Source organism: Thamnophis elegans, chromosome 9, assembly GCF_009769535.1.
Source record: "Thamnophis elegans isolate rThaEle1 chromosome 9, rThaEle1.pri, whole genome shotgun sequence".
Classification (NCBI taxonomy): domain Eukaryota; kingdom Metazoa; phylum Chordata; class Lepidosauria; order Squamata; family Colubridae; genus Thamnophis; species Thamnophis elegans.
The window spans coordinates 25,113,985-25,130,259 of NC_045549.1; the positions used below are offsets into that span (position 1 = coordinate 25,113,985).

The following is a 16,275-nucleotide window of genomic DNA, read 5'->3' on the forward strand; positions in this document are numbered from 1 at the left end:
CAGTTTTCCACAGAGCACTTCCTCTATGTGCCTCTGTAGAACAGTCCTAATACATCAATCATGATTGGCTGTTATTTGCATAATAAACAGTAAGTTTATATCAGGGTTATGTTTGGTCAGTTGCTCAAATCCTTGGAATAGAAAGGTGTGTTAGAAAGGAGAGAAATGCAAGTGCTTCCTTATTTTGGAGATGAAGAAATAATGCAGAATTGTACTAAAATACAAATCAAATTATGAAACCATGGAATATCAAGCAATTTGATTAGAGATTGCAGCAGTATGCTAGATCATCAGTTAGATTATTTCTTCCTTAAAATCAAATTAGTGTAGCATAAATAAGATTAATAAGATTGATGATCACCCTATTAAAACCAGTGTTATAAGATTAATTTCATTTTTAGGTAGAGTGTGAAAAGGAATTATTAGAGAAAAATGAAAACATTTTATAACATTTAGATTTTTAAGCAGAGGCGAAAAGGAAGTGGAGAGTAATAGAAACAATGTTGTGTGTCTTTTTACACAGACTTCTAGTTTACTCTTATCTCTAGCTGAGAAAGGAAAATTGGCTTTTCTTGCCTTCTCCTATTACAAAATCTAAAACAAATAATCTAACTGAAGGAGTATATGAATTAATATGAATCAATAGTGGCTATTTGCTTTTATTATGAAATGCTTATGTTACTATATAATTGTTACTGATTAAACCAATATTTGCTGTTTCCTTCTGATATGATATACTGCTAGAAATAATTTATTAAGAATTAAGCTCTGTTATTGGCAAAGGAACCAAACTAGGGAGTTTTCCTGGCTCATAAATGCTTAAAACATTCTGCCTAAAAACAACTTGGCAAAGGGGTGGGGGGGTGCCACCCCCTACAAGATAGGAATACTCCATAGACAGAGACAGGAGCGTGAACAAAAGAACGCTTTAAAGATCGCTTTGGTAACGACTCTTTGTCTCTGATTGGGTTTCTATCTGCCTAAAATGTATATACCCTGTTTCCCTGAAAATAAGACCTCCCCGGATAATAAGCCCAATCAGGCTTTTGAGCGCATGTGCCAAAATAAGCCTTCCCCTGAAAATAAACCTTCCCTGAAAATACTGCAACCCAGCAGCAGCCCTGAAGGTGACCACACTCGCTGCCTTCTGCACCTCAAAAATAATAAGACCTCCCTGAAAATAAGGCCAAGTGATTATTTCGGGGGGCCAAAGAAAATAAGGCTCTGTCTTATTTTCAGGGAAACACGGTAATACTCTGAGCCACTCTTGCAGGTGGTGGCTATTCCTTACATGCATTTGTTTGTATGTTTTGGATATAGTTTTGTGACCCAGCTTTGGCTATTGCCATAAATAAAAGCTGATATTTTTGCAAGCCTTGTCTGGATTCTCACTCTCTTTGGCATTTCAGTGGCTTGGGAAAACTGCTGGAACCTTACACAACATTGAATTTCCCAGGAAATGTTGAGTAATAAGTAACGAGATATTGGCCAGGAATGGCGTCACGATGCTGACACTAATAAAAGACCTTTGATATATTTAACGTGTATGAAATATGATAAAATGACACAGCAAAATGTCACATTGTCTCAAGGTTTTAAATATTAAAGTTGTCTATTTTTATTCCCTTCAGTTTTTCATCTATCAAGATATGGGTGTACCAGTGGTGGGTTCCGGATTCCATTGCAACTGGTATGGTGCAATGGGGCCTGGTATCCACCACATGAACGTGTGCAGCACCCACGCACATGCACGCACCACGTGCATGCGTCCTTACTTCCTGCGATGCTACACGATGTTCCAGCTGCTCGGCGGAGCGTTGGGCAGGTGCCGTACGCTCCATGCATGCGTGCGGAAGCATCAAAGAACTCAAATACTGGTAAGGAGTGCGGGCGGGCGAATGGGCCCTCCAGAGCACCATACCAGAAAGGTACCCGGTCCCCTGGCAGGCACCGGTACGTCCAAGCCGGGGCATACGAGTCATAACCCACCATTGGTGTGTACTTTGTTTAAAGGTTTTGTATTGCAAAAGAGAGAATCAATCAGTCCTAAAGGAATTTGACATTTTCCAGATACTTGGTAAAGCCAAAATTGAATAGCCACATCTTATTCCCACTATCCTCCCTCCCTCCCTCCCTCCCTCTCTTCCTTCCTTCCTTCCTTCCTTCCTTTTCGGTAACTTTGAATCCCATAGCTAGAGGCACAGACCATGATCTTATCCTATTGTATGGTTTATTATGACTAATGATGGAGAAGGGTTTTTTTAAAAAAAATGACTGCTTTATTAGTTTTTTGAAATAAAATATATTTAAATCCAAGACTTCTCTAGTTCACAATATACTTATTTGGAACTCAGAGTCTCATGAATATGCCCTTGTGTATGTGAAGTTTCAAATCAGATTATAAACATTTTCAGACAATAGACATTTTCTTGCTGAACAGTTCTGCATTCTACATTCTTCCCATGGTTCCTGGAAGTATTGTACAATATGTCATCATACACTTATTAACTGCAACAGGGATCTAAATGACAGGTTTGGCTGCATTTTGCCATTTATAAATATTTCTGTGTTCAGAGTACTGAGATTTCTGACTTCCTGCTAGCTTTCCCATTGACTTTGTGGCTGTGAAGTTTGCAGGGAGAAATTCAGTGAGGAAACCAATGGGGAAAGTCACAGATTGCTCTGGTATGTTCTCCGCACTCACACACTCTCCCCCAGGGGCTGCACTCATGTGGTCACTCACATACCCTGTTTCAGGGGGTGGAGGGTACAATCCTTGTGGACTGAAACCCAGTTCAATAAATAGACTATCTTGCCAAAATAGGAGGAAATACATATTGATGATGACAATGGTCTTGGTATCAGAACCTTAGCTCATCAATATAGAGAGGTATATTTTATGTGTTCCAGGATTTTCTCAAAGTGTTCTGTAATGGATATCTTCCCCACCTGTTTCATTCTCTACCTCTAATTCTTATTCTTTGAGGCTGGACTATAATTTAATGAGGAAAGTAATGAGGAAAGTAAAGTAATGTAATTACTTCACAATTATATATAATCCTGGGACAAACTTTACACATTCCTTGGTAGGCAAAAGAAAATAGAAAGAAAAGCAGCCACAGAAGAACAACTACCTGCAAACAGCTGGTGTTAAACAGCTTTGGATGATGGATTAACTTTATATTTGCATATATCAAAGGTTTCTTACCAGTGGAAGTTTTTAAAAAGTGTTTATTTTGAATAGGCTGTAAATCATTAATGATATATTTTATGGTTACACTTGAAAACTGTGGGCTAAACATGTTCTCCTCCGTCCTTGAATGTATTTATTTCATTTATTTGCATCCCATCTTTATTACTTTTACAAACAACTCAGGCTAGCGAACATAACCAACACACCTTCCCCCTCCTATTTTCTCCAGAATAGCAACCCTGTGAGGTGAGTTGGTCTGAGAAACTGATGAAAGAAATGTCCTTCTGGGTTCGGCTCCAAGTGGGGAAAAGACACTGGAGACATGGATGCTGCTTGGAAAGATGGTTTATTATTGAACAGGGCCACATGGCTTGAGCCCTGAACAGAAAAGGTGATCACATGCTTCAATGTTGGTGGAGAAGAGAAGGGCTGAGGGAGGGGCTTGCTAGGCTTTTTATAACCTGTTTAGTCCCACCTCTTGTTTCCTGTTCCTGTGTAAGAAATGTATTCTGATTGGTTGTCAGACTCCATGGGGCCATGCAGGGGCTACTCTCTAGGCTGTGTTTTGAATCCAGATATGGATGAGTTCTCAGATGCCATGTGATCAGTTGGGTAAAGTTCCTTAATCCCTTCCCCCTACAGCAGTGGAGTGGAGAAGTCTTTATTATGTAAAAGTGGACTAGCTTGGCCTTAATGGCCCATTAACAGTGGGGATGGGCAGGAAGCTACAGGCAACTATTCTGTCTTTTAAAACATGTTTCTTTCTTTTCATATCCAGAGAAATATTCTGCCTTTTCAATATTTCCTAGAGTATTTCATTTTTCTGGGAGAGGGCTGGATGATAACTTCCCACAAAACAGTGACTGGTCTAAAGTCACCCACCTGACTAAGGTGGGACTTGAACCATGGTCTCCTTCTTTCTAGCCTGATGCCCCAACTTCTGGCTTGCAGCTCACTACCAGGCCGTGGTCTGTTTGAAACCAGGGCACTAGAGAAATGGGCAAGCTCTTGTGAGTGGAGGGTGTTTGAGCAGAGAGGACTTGTGCTAAAGTGTGAAACTCCTTGCACGAGTGGAGGATTCTTACACTCAAGCACAAATCTCTACTCACATAAGTGCAGGGTGCTTGCACATGCACACGAACCTCCACTTACATAAGCAAGCAGAGGGCTTGTGTGCATGCACCTGCTATTCACATCGTCGTCACCTCCAATGTCAGGCCAGGCTGTCAAGCTGGAAAGATTGGGGACTGCTGCACTAGACTAGATCAAAAATACGTTGGCCTTACTTGAGCTTGCCCAATAGTCCAGTCCTATTCAACCTTGATACACAGAGCAGAAAGTGATGCTGTCCATACAGTTTTAATAAGGGGCAAGTTAAGGAAATTTACAGATGGATCCATTCTGGCTTCCAGGTTAAAAAACAAACTACAAGATGCTATATTTAATCAGGAGAATGTGCCAGCTGGCAAAACCCAGCTCTCCTTTTCTGTTTAAACTGAATTTAGGCATGAAACCAGAGCTTTCAGGGAAATACTAGTTTGTCTGTGTGTGTGTGTGTGTGTGTGTGTGTGTTTGTGTGTGTAGGCTGTAGACTTATTAGTCTACAATTAGTCTTCTTTTTAAAAAAATCTTTTTAAAAAATCATTATGAAGTCCTTTATTTAATTCTCTTTAAATATGGGCTTCTAGATTATGATTCTGAACAAGTAGGATTTTATGAGGCAGTTGCATACAATAGATTTTGTGTTGTATTCTAAGCAAAAGGTTGATGTTTATTGCAAATTTTGACTTCTAGTGTAAAGTAATCTTCATATGCCCATTCAGTGATTTTATAGGAAGATTTGTGAGCAACATTTGGGGGTTAGCATCTGCTTCTTTACAACAGATATTTAAGCAGGAGTCTGTTCAAGCATTTGCCTCGCAAAGGAATAAAAAAACATGATAAATTTGATGTATTAAGGTAAGACTAAAGTAATTAGCAAAAGATACCAGGGTGATAAAAGAGGTGCTGAATATGAATAGACCATTATTTGTATAAACAAGAATGGATCTTGGGCAGGCCAGGTGATGGATAAGGATTTAAGAAAATATAGAGAGTGAAAGTATTTATACAGAACTGATCACATGCTGTAAGAAATAAATAAAAAATTTGTACCAGAATGATAGTGATATCAAAAAGTGGGATTGAATGCTCACTATGTTAGTGCCAAATATTTGTTTTAAAAAGGAGAAATGATAAGACCGCAACATGTAATCAGATTGAGCTGTTCAAGTGTAACATATTTAGGTATACACAACACAGCACTGCACTATATTAAGATTAGGATTTAAAATGAATACTTATAATTAGATTTGACATTTTAAAAACCCATAAAATTGTGATTACCAATGAATTCTGAAACTATTGTCTATCCTAGAGTAAACTAACAACATAAGAATAAATTAAAGTTAAACCTAAAATATCAATGAGTTACAACCAAATTCAGGCACGACAAAAGGCTAACCGATGAAGAATGAAGTAGTTTATTCACATAAACCAGAAATCAAGTCATTTATGTATCTTCAACTACTTGGAAAATTTCAATTTATTATGCGGAGGAAATTAGCATTTCTCAGATCCACCTTCAACATGTAAGACAGAAGAAAAATGAGCCTTCTTTGACTATCATTATGGAAAGGTGTGAAAGAAGTCCCAAAGGTGCTTTTGTTTTTTTCCAAGAGGCCACTGGACTTTCTGATTTTTCTTGGAAGACGTTTCGCTTCTCAAGCTCTTCAGAAGAAACGTGAAGTCTTTAAAAGAAAAAGCAGAAAGTCCAGGTGCCTCTTGAAAAAAAGCACCTTTGGGACAACCATGTCCTGGATGACCGAGAACCTCCATAGGTGTAAGAGAAGGGATTCAACCGAACCACCACCGTAACGGTAGATTCAACAACCGGTACCCATGAGAGATATTAGCGGGGTAGTAGTTGGGGCTGTGCATTTGCTCCAGCGTGAACCATGCCTTGCAGCTGGCTGCAAATTACTTGCACGACACACTGGAAAACATAATTATAGTGAAGCGGAAACATGATCATTGGTGGGCGGTGTCTTTTTTTGCAGAAGGGTTGGGATTGGTCAAAGTAGCTGGCGCAGTTTGTTGAGATCATCAAAGGTGAGCCGTGGCGTCGCTTTTGAGAAAGAGAGGCGGCCACGTGGGAAAGGGGACAAGTTTCGGGTAGGTGGGAGCCGTCACGGGTTTTGGGGATGGGTGTGGGAAGGTCTGCCTGGGAACGGGGACTGCTTCTGCCTTGCCATCTCCCGAAGTCTCCTTGGTGCCTTCGTAGATCAAAGTGTGCATGTGTGTGTTTGACTGTGATACATACACACGCGTAAGATTGCTGTGTGTGTCTGTTTTGTTGAGAATGTAACGTCACTTTTAGGAGAGTAAATTATTGAATGAAAAGAGCATCGATCCTATAGGCAGAGTTGTACTTTTAAAAAAATAATCTGTTTTTGCGTTTTGACTTCCAAAGTGGGAGTTCTTCACGAGTGACTTAGAGAGTTTTAGTCCCGAATTAGATTTGACCCAAGGCTGCGTATTTATTGAGCTTCATTGGCGTTTTGAAAAAAATGGTTAAGAAAGGTCGCACAGAATAAGGCTACGAGGTTCAGGAAATAGTTGTTCTATTATCTCTCCTCCCCTCCCCTCTCTCTCTCTCACACACACACGGCATTATCTCACCTGTTCCTTCTACACATTTTCCGTTGGTTAGAGTACAAAAATAACGTTGGCAGTCCAACCCCTTGTCCCAGCAGGAAACTCTACCTTTCCGGATGAATAGCTGTCCATTCTCTTCTTAAAAATCTCCAGTGTTGGAGCACCCTTAACTTTTGAAGTCAAGGCGTTCACTGATTCTCAATGTCAGGAAATTTCTCCTTAAGTTTAAGTTGGCTCTCTGATAAGTTTACACCCATTACTTCTTGTTTTGCCCTCAGGTGCTTTGGATAATAGGTTGTCCCACTCTTTATGACAGCCTTAAAATATTGGAAGACTGCCATCATGTCACCTACCTGTCCATCTCTTCATTAGGCATGCCCAGTTCCTGCAACCATTTATCGTATGTTTTAGCCTCTAGCCTCCTAATGATCTCTGTTGTGCTTCTCTGCACTCTTTCCAGAGTCTCAACATCTTTTTTGTATGGTGGTGACCAGAACTGCAGTATTCCAACACACTAGAAGAGACAAGTCTCACTGCAGTCATTTGAAATAGCATTTCAGACCACTAAAAGAGGTGAGTGGACATTTTTTATGTTAGTTCTTGCTGACTTGTAAAAAGAGGATTTTAAAAAAATGGATAAGTATATTGCCAACAGTATTGTATCTTGTGCTTTTTATTTGCATATTGAAACAATATTACAAACCCCTTTTTGATAACTTTTAGGTGTACAAGAGTCTAATTCATAAGAAAGAAGATATTTTGAAAAGGTTTATGGGTAATGAGAGGTGGAACAGGTGTACCACTTTTTCTTGCAACAGATAATTCTCTCCAGATGTTAGAAACAAAATCAAAACATTTATTATGGTCATTGATCAGAAATAGAAGCAAGATATGATGTCTTACTTTTACATATTAAGATTATCTTTTAGTTTAACATGAGTTCTACTGATGAAGTCTGGTAAAAATAAAAAAGGATTTTGACTGCCCTGAATATTTTGCTTTTAACCCTGTGAAGTTAACAGGCCTGACAAAAATGCTATTTAATACCAATATATTAGATATGCTAATTCATTGAAAATACATTGGTGTGATCTGATGTCTTATCCTATTCTATTCTAAAATGATCAGCATAGGGAGGATTTTATAGGGGCGTAAAAAAGTGCATATTTTCTATAATTGCTGTGAACCTGAACTATTACTTATAGCTAAATTATTTCTTGCTTTGAAATGACTATATTATCTACTAGCAGCCTAAGGAGTATTATACAATTGATAATACTGGTTAATACATGTGACTGGAAGTTCAGTTGATCTTTTACACTTGTTATGCATATTGAACAGAAAGAAGACATGTCATTTCGAGGGAGAGGTGGAAATAATCGTGGTGGATTCAGCCGTGGTGGCGGTGGTTTCAACAGAGGAGGAAGAGGTGGTGGAAGAGGTGGATTTGGACGTGGAGGAGGACGTGGTGGCTTTAATAGAGGCGGTTATGACCAAGGACCTCCAGAAAGTGTAGTTAGTAAGTATATTGAATACTAGAAAAATTGGAAGAAACAAGAGAATATAACTAACTTGATTTCTTAATCCTTCTTCTTTGCAGTTCTTGGACAGTTTATGCATCCTTGTGAAGATGATATTGTTTGTAAATGTGTCACTGAAGAAAACAGAGTGCCTTATTTCAATGCACCAGTTTATTTAGAAAATAAAGAACAGATTGGGAAAGTGGATGAAATATTTGGGCAACTTAGAGACTTTGTATCCTTTGTGTACTTTTGAATGCATTTAAATAGTTAATTTGTTTATATACAAGAAAAGATAAAAAGTTCAGTTTCAGCTGTATGTACCACCATATTCTGTCTTTTAAGAGAAGATTAGCTGTTTTACATTTGGACATTTTGGTTTGACCAAACTTCTAGATTAGTAAAAAAATAAAGTCTTCTTCAGGTTGATCTCAATTTCTAAAGACTTTATAGATATAGTTATTTATATTTCTGGATAACAATGAAATTAGAATTCCTAATTGCCTCCTATCCAACTTGTGATTTGGATTGATCTCAGATACCTGATCCAGGTCAGCCAAGGTGTTGGATGGAACTTTTGCATTAGCTAAGGGAATATATGTTGAGTTTTCCACTTAGTATTTAATATTGACAGACCTTTTCAGTTGGTATGTAAGTTGGTATATAGTTACTATTTTGCTGGCTGTTTAGAGTCTAAGTTTATTTTTTTTCTACCTTTATCTTGCAAATTTGATATCACAAACTGCAATATTTTCTTAAGAATCTAACTATTTTGCAGTGTAAATGAATCCTTTAGTCATGTTCAATTTTATTGCTAGTTTTGTGTGTATGTATTTGTGTGTGAAAGAGAGAGAGACATAGAGCATGGTTTTTATTTTTAACTGGTAAATAAAACCTTTTTGAATGCATTTAATTTTTGGAAGTCTGTCCTGCACTTGGAATCTAATGCAAAATCTTAGACTCATCTGATCATTTTATATTATAAGAAATTACTTGCAGACTAATGAACTTCTTAAAGAAAGTTAGGCTCTCTACCTTGCTTTGGGGAATCTCCTTGTGTTTCCTTGAGGGACATGAGAAATGGAGGACTTCTTCCCTAAGCTTGTGCTATTGTACTTTCTTTTTAATACAAAAACGTAGGGAGTTCTGTAATTCCAGCCTATTTTTATCTCCCTATGTTATTGAACTCTAATGTCTGTGATAGTTGGGAGATTTTAAAATATGGATCTTCAATATATCTAGAATGTATCATGTTGGTATCATGTTGGCTGTTAGTTTGTTGCTCCTGTGTTTCATATTTATTTTAATGATCACTCCAAGGAGGTGACTTTTTTAATTCAAGATTTTTTAATTTTTTAATACAAATTATACATATTATAGGAACACTCTCACATTTACATAATCCATTTTACATCATAGTTTTGTTTTCACTTTCAACCAAATTATTCTTTTCTATTATTTTCATCTTTATAGTTATTTTGCTTAATACATAACAAATATCTTCAACGCCCCTTCAAAGTTACACCAAATTTTCATTTCTTATTTTCTCCATTTATATGTTTTACTATAAACAACATATATCTTCTAATTCAATTTAAACATAGAGAGCATTTCTTTCAATTTTTCTACACTTAACAATATACTATAATGTCTTTATTTCTTAATTAATTACATAACAATAACAATCTTACTGCTATTCTCTTTTGTCTACTAATGTAACTCCTTTCCCCTTTCTTTCTCTTTTAACCATTTTCTTTTGGGCTCTCAAAAATTTCCCTTTTAATTCTTTTTCTTCTTCTCCCCCTTTTTCCTAAACTTCTTCTTTTTCTTTTTCCTGTTTTTGTGGTTATTGTATCTTTTCTTCAGAGTATTTACTTTTATTCTAGTAACTTTTCCCAGGGTTTTCCCTGTTCCTCTCCCTTCCTTACTGTTTTGTGGTTTCTTTTTTGGGGATCTCCCCCTTTGCCTGCTTTTTCTTTGTGACTGTAAATTCCAGTGAAATCTTCTATCTGCATTTTATTTTCAATTTTTCTTCCACGTTATCTTCCTGTACCTCATTTGTGCCCTCTTTCACCTCCTCTTCTCCTATTTCTTGTTCTGTAAGTGACTTGTCATGAATGGGTTAAGAAAGTCTTTTGTAGATTTCTATCTATTGGATCATCATAAAATTTGAGGATTTACTTTTAAATTGATAAAAAGACATGTGTGACAAATCTTGATAAGAGTTTTCCTTAAGCCACTTTGAAAGTACTTTTCAGTTAAGCTCTCAGAAAATATGAAAGCTTCATCTTTCAAAAAACTACAAAAGGTAAGTCCTGCTTTATGTTCCCTTTATCTTACTGCCTGTTAAATATTCATAAACATCTGTCTAAATTCTAAAAACATGTATGAAACTTACATCCTTCTTGTTAGTGTTATCACATTGATGTATTATTCTTGTGGTGTTTCTTTGTCATTGTGTATTTTATTGTTCTGTCATCTTATTTTTGTTTATGTTCGTTTCATTTTGTTCTTTTTTATTATTGTAAGCCACCATGGTGAGATAGGTGGCAAATAGATTTAACAAATAATAAAAAATAATAGTGGTTTATTAACTGCTGATTCACTAGGGCAATATCTATGGCATTGAACTAGGAGTAGAATGCCAGAGACTGTCTCATCCTAGGCACAAAGAAACTGAGCCAGTCATTCTCTCAGCAATAGCAATAGCAATAGCAATAGTTAGGCTTATATACCGCTTCATAGGGCTTTCAGCCCTCTCTAAGCGGTTTACAGAGTCAGCATATTGCCCCCAACAACAATCTGGGTCCTCATTTTACCCACCTCGGAAGGATGGAAGGCTGAGTCAACCTTGAGCCTGGTGGGATTTGAACAGCCAAACTGCTGAACTGCAGTCAGCTGAAATAGCCTGCAGTGCTGCATTTAACCACTGCGCCACCTCTCAGACCTAGGAAGGAGGCAATGGCAAACCACTTCCAAAATTTTGCCAAGAAGACTGCAGAGACTGGTTTAGGTAGGTGCTAGGAGTCAACACTGATTCAAAGGCACACACAGACACAGTCACATCCAGAGACACGCAGGGAAAAAGTAACTTACTATATTAATGGCTATTATGACTACTAAACTTCGGCATTCTCTCATGCTCAGTGGTGCCCTTTGGTGCTTGTTTTGATTCTCTTTGTCATTCTTGGATTGTCTGAGGGTCTGAGGGTTATCTCTGCAGTACTTCTGAACAGTAATCTCATTTTTTATTTTCATTTGGGTAATAATTGCAGCCTCTTGTTTGCAGTAATATTTTTTAAATTAAACAAAATAAAATCCCCTTCTAAAAGGAAAAGTTACCAATTTTGCAAAAAGGTATGATGTCAAAAATGATTTTAAGTTTCCCAGGATTGGGAAACAGGATTGCATCCTGTTTATTGTACTGTGTTGTATTGTCTTCTAATTTCCAAAGACAAATTCCTTGTGTGTCCAATCACAATTGGCCAATAAAGAATTCTGTTCTGTTCTGTTATTCTATTCTATTGTCTTTGATTAAGCATATTTGATGTGCTTGAAAGAAGTATGGGTTGATTTACATGTGGCTAATTTATCCCATAAGTCATGATTACAGGTAGTCCTTGACTTACATTTAGTGACCGTTCAAAATTGAAGCAGCACTGAAAAAAGTGACTTAAGACCATTTTTCACACATGACCATTTCAGCATCCCCATGTCATGTGATCAAAATTCAGATACTTGGCAACTGGTTCATGTTTGTGACAGTTGTAGCGCCCCAGGATCTTGTGATCACCTTTTGGGACCTCCTGACAAGCAAAGTCAATGAGGAAGCCAATTTCACTTAAGGACCATGTTACTAACTTAACAAATGCAGTGATTCACTTAACATCCGAGATAAGACAAGTCGTAAAATGAGGCCAACTCCCTTAACAAATGTTTCACTTAGCAACATACATTTTGGGCTCAGTTGTGGTTGTAACTTGAGGACTACCTGTATTTTTAATTGGTTCAAGAAAACAGCAACCTTTAAGCCCAAAGCAAAAGCTCGGCAAAGTCTAACGCTCATCTCCTCCTTCAGTTTTATATCGACCCAGCAAAATTGCTCCCCCTGCAGAGGTTTTTGCCAAGGCCGCCTGGGGAGAAAGGAGCCCCAAGAGGTGGACGGGGAGGAAGAGGAGGGCGAGGAGGGCGAGGCGGAGGTAGGTAGACTTCTTTCTTACAGGGCAAACAAGTTATGCAATAATGGAAAAAGTGTTTTTAAAAGATTGCAAACAATATGGTCCTGACAGCAGCTAGGACTGCTCATTGGATTTGCGCAAAATTTCACATGTGAAGGAGAATGGAGTAATTTGGAAGGAGGACTTAATTTATTCAGGGATGAACAGATGAGTCTGAATTAACTGTATTCTTCTGTCTATAAGATGACCCCATGTATAGGATGCTCCCATGTTTCATGTAGAGTAAGTAAGCACACTACAAGTCATCACTATGCAGAAGCCCTCTTATTAGAGAGAGAGTGTAATACAAGCACGGGAAATGCATCACAGGAACAATAGAGAGCAAAGCTAGGCCGGCAATGTGATACAGGAAACAACTACAATAGAGAGGAATGCTAGAGCTGCATATAAGGTAGAGGCTCGTCTGGCAGAGCTGGAGGATGGGGATGGACCACCACACCTTCTCTTCTCGGCCTCCTGTGTATAAAATGCCCCTCCATTTTCAAGTAAACGTATTAGAGAAAAAATAGTGTCTTATACAATACTGCATCCCGAATATCATTCTCCATAAAATTAACCTCTCTACATAGTTTTAGGATGCTGAAAATACAGCCATAGCAAAAAGGAATTAACCCCATGTTATCGGTTGTGTAAAATACCATAGTGAGAAGGGGAGCGCTGATTTCAGTTTTCTTCACAGGAAGACAAATCCCTGGTTAAGTTGTCTGTTAATCCCAGTTCATCATCCCAGTCACATTATTTGGATAGTCGGCAGGATAGTAAATGAAAAGGAGTGCCTTACTTGCATGCTAAGCTGGCCCATCCTAGGAACAGCTTAGTTCTTTTATAAAGAAAAAAAAGGCAGTTGCATGCTTTAAAGACTGGTGCTATCTCTGATAATGAGCTCCATTATCTATAAGCGAAGGTCTTATTACAATTTCTTATGAATGTTTTCTGCATACTTTTTTAACGGATGGATTTATGGATCTGTTTCATTTAGGCTTCTGTTTTCTGTGTGCTATTCTCACTCACTGGATACTGTAAAAGAGTCATTTGACACACACACACACACCCCTCTACTTTTATTTGTTTATAGGTGGCCGAGGTTTTGGAGGTGGCCGAGGCTTTGGAGGTGGTAGAGGTTTTGGAGGAAGTAGAGGTTTTGGAGGTGGTGGAGGTGGCGGAGGCTTCAGAGGAGGACGAGGCAGAGGTGGTGGCCGAGGATTTAGGGGTAAGTGTATTCATAACATAATGATATTTGTTTTTAGTATAATTACCTATCTTGCTATTTGTTGTGGGCATATTCTGTATTATCTGTGCAATGTTTAGGGTCTCTGCTTCTCAGATAATTGGCGACCTTCAAACTTTAGAAGAAAATGTAGTACTTCTTGCAAAGTCATCAGAGCTTCCTTATTAATCATAGATGTTTAGTGTCCTAAATGGGAAATGTGAACACCAGTACCAATGGCAAAATATGAGAACATGTTGCACAGGTATTTAGGCATATATGTACAGCTTATATGAACAATCATAATGCTTAAAGAACTCGTCTGGCTAATTGGGAATGAATATGTGTCAATACATGCCAATATACTGCAAAACAATGTTATGATAAATAATAAAGAACATTAAGACAGTATAGAAATGGGGTTATAGAAGATTTAAAAAGCCAGGGATCAGAAATTCCCAGAATTTTGGTGCAATCCAGCACTTTTAAGAAGATCCAGTGATGCTGGACTTTAACAGTGATGTGCAGTTAAGAAACTACTCATTTGTATATACTGTTGTTTTAATAATCTAGGTGTGGTGGTATAGGAGACATTCAGTGAGGGGACTATTGGCTGCCACTTTTGTGGAAAAAAATGTCACTCTGGAAAAATTACAGTTGAATTTTACTAAAGGGATATCAAAATTAATCCAAGCAGTTGTGAGATAAAAGACAATGCCACAGCCAAGCTTTACATCTTTTTGAGACTAGATATGGAAGATCTAGATGGCTCAGTGGCTAAGACACTGAGCTTGTCGATCAGAAAGGTCGGAAGTTTGGCAGTTCAAATTCCTAGCATCGCGTAACGGAGTGAGCTCCTGTCACTTGTGCCAGCTTCTGCCAACCTAGCAGTTTGAAAGCATGTAAAAATGCAAGTAGAAAAATTGGGACCACTTTGGTGGGAAGGTAACAGCATTCCGTGCACCTTTGGTATTTAGTCATGCCAGCCACATGACCACGGAGACCTCTTTGGACAGCGCTGGCTCTTCGGCTTTGAAACGGAGATGAGCACAGCTCCCTAGAGTCAAGAACGACTAGCACATATGTGAGAGGGGAACCTTTTACCTGTATCTTATGGAAGATCTAATTTTTCTTGTTTTATTTTCATATTAGGAAGAGGATACTGAGTGGAGCTGCTGGAAACAGGACATTTATGGCTTCATTAGAGAAATGTAAAGAGAAGACTTCTTATGAACTTGAATGATACAAAATGGAAACCATTTTAAGCATACAGTTAGCTGAAGAGTAAAGTGTTACCATGCCAAAAGTTCATAGGTTTCTTTTAATATGCAACAGTTTTAAGAACTAGATATCTGGCCTGCAATCTATGTCATTATTTGGAGACATTAAGTGGAAGGTTATTCTTAAACTTTTTAAAAGGGACTGTTTTTAATATCAAGAATTTATCCCCTTATATCTTCAGTGAAACTAAATAACAACTTTCAAAGGTGTCTACTTTAAAATGTCAAATAAAAATATTTTGGATTTCTGGAAGTTGATTTTAAAATAATTTATAGATCCACTCCAAATGTATTAAAACATATAAAAGCACCTGAGGGCAGAACAAGAAGCAATGGGTGTAAACTAATTAAGGAGAGAAGAAACGGAGGAGAAATTTCCTGACAGAACAATTAATCAGTGGAACAGCTTCCCTCCAGAAGTTGTGAATGCCCCAACACTGGAAGTTTTTAAGAAGATGTTGGATAGCCGTTTGTCTGAAACAGTATAGGGTTTCCTGCCTAGGCAGGGGGTTGGACTAGAAGACCTCCAAAGTCCCTTCCAATTCTGCTATTGTATTGTATTTTAATAAGTTCCAATAGAAAACATATATTTATCTCAGGATTGAACTGTGGAGTCCTTGTGCTCTTTGAGTTGCTTGTTTGCTTGCAGATTTTTCATTACCCAGCTCGGGAACATTATCTGGTGATCAATGTATCAGAGTATCAATGATGTTATGTAGTGGATGTTCTTACCCAGCCTTGGCAAGTAATGATAAGCTGTTTACTCACGAGTAAACACAAACTGCTTTTCAAACAGAGTAGGAACAGTCTTCTATTCATGTGGATAAACAAAAAACCAAATGTAATTAGGCCCAACAGACATGATTCAGATCTAGAAATCCGAATTGCTTGCTGTATCCTAAAAATGAATGTCTGAGACAACCAGCCACTCCCTAACCCATCCTATTTATTTCCCAGTCAGGGAGGGGCTAACTAGTGTCCCTGAGAGCCGGCTTAGTGCTTTCCTTTGCTCTCCTCTCTATTCCTCTCTGCGCATATGCGCATATGAGGGGGGGAGCAGGAGTGGGCTGCTACAGGTTCGGCCAGGTTCAGGAGAACCCGTAGCTAACATGGCCGATTTGGAGAACCTTCAAATCCCACC

At 38.1% G+C, this 16,275-nt stretch overlaps 1 protein-coding gene across 3 annotated transcripts; it reads left to right on the top strand.

Moving 5' to 3' along the window:
- The first annotated feature begins 3,340 nt into the window (after positions 1–3,340).
- Positions 3,341–15,423, top strand: GAR1 (GAR1 ribonucleoprotein). Of its 3 annotated transcripts, none has more exons than XM_032223534.1 (8): positions 3,341–3,439; positions 7,350–7,462; positions 8,231–8,408; positions 8,490–8,644; positions 10,658–10,717; positions 12,488–12,608; positions 13,723–13,857; positions 15,007–15,423. In XM_032223534.1, exons 3-8 carry the CDS (start codon positions 8,240–8,242, stop codon positions 15,018–15,020), a joined length of 654 nt encoding a protein of 217 aa, XP_032079425.1. In that variant the 5' UTR covers positions 3,341–3,439; positions 7,350–7,462; positions 8,231–8,239; the 3' UTR covers positions 15,021–15,423. The 3 variants fall into 3 exon arrangements, with proteins under 3 accessions (XP_032079425.1, XP_032079424.1, XP_032079426.1); XM_032223533.1 differs by lacking the exon at positions 3,341–3,439 and adding an exon at positions 6,337–6,406; XM_032223535.1 differs by lacking the exon at positions 3,341–3,439 and adding an exon at positions 6,435–6,529.
- Positions 15,424–16,275: the final 852 nt, after the last annotated feature.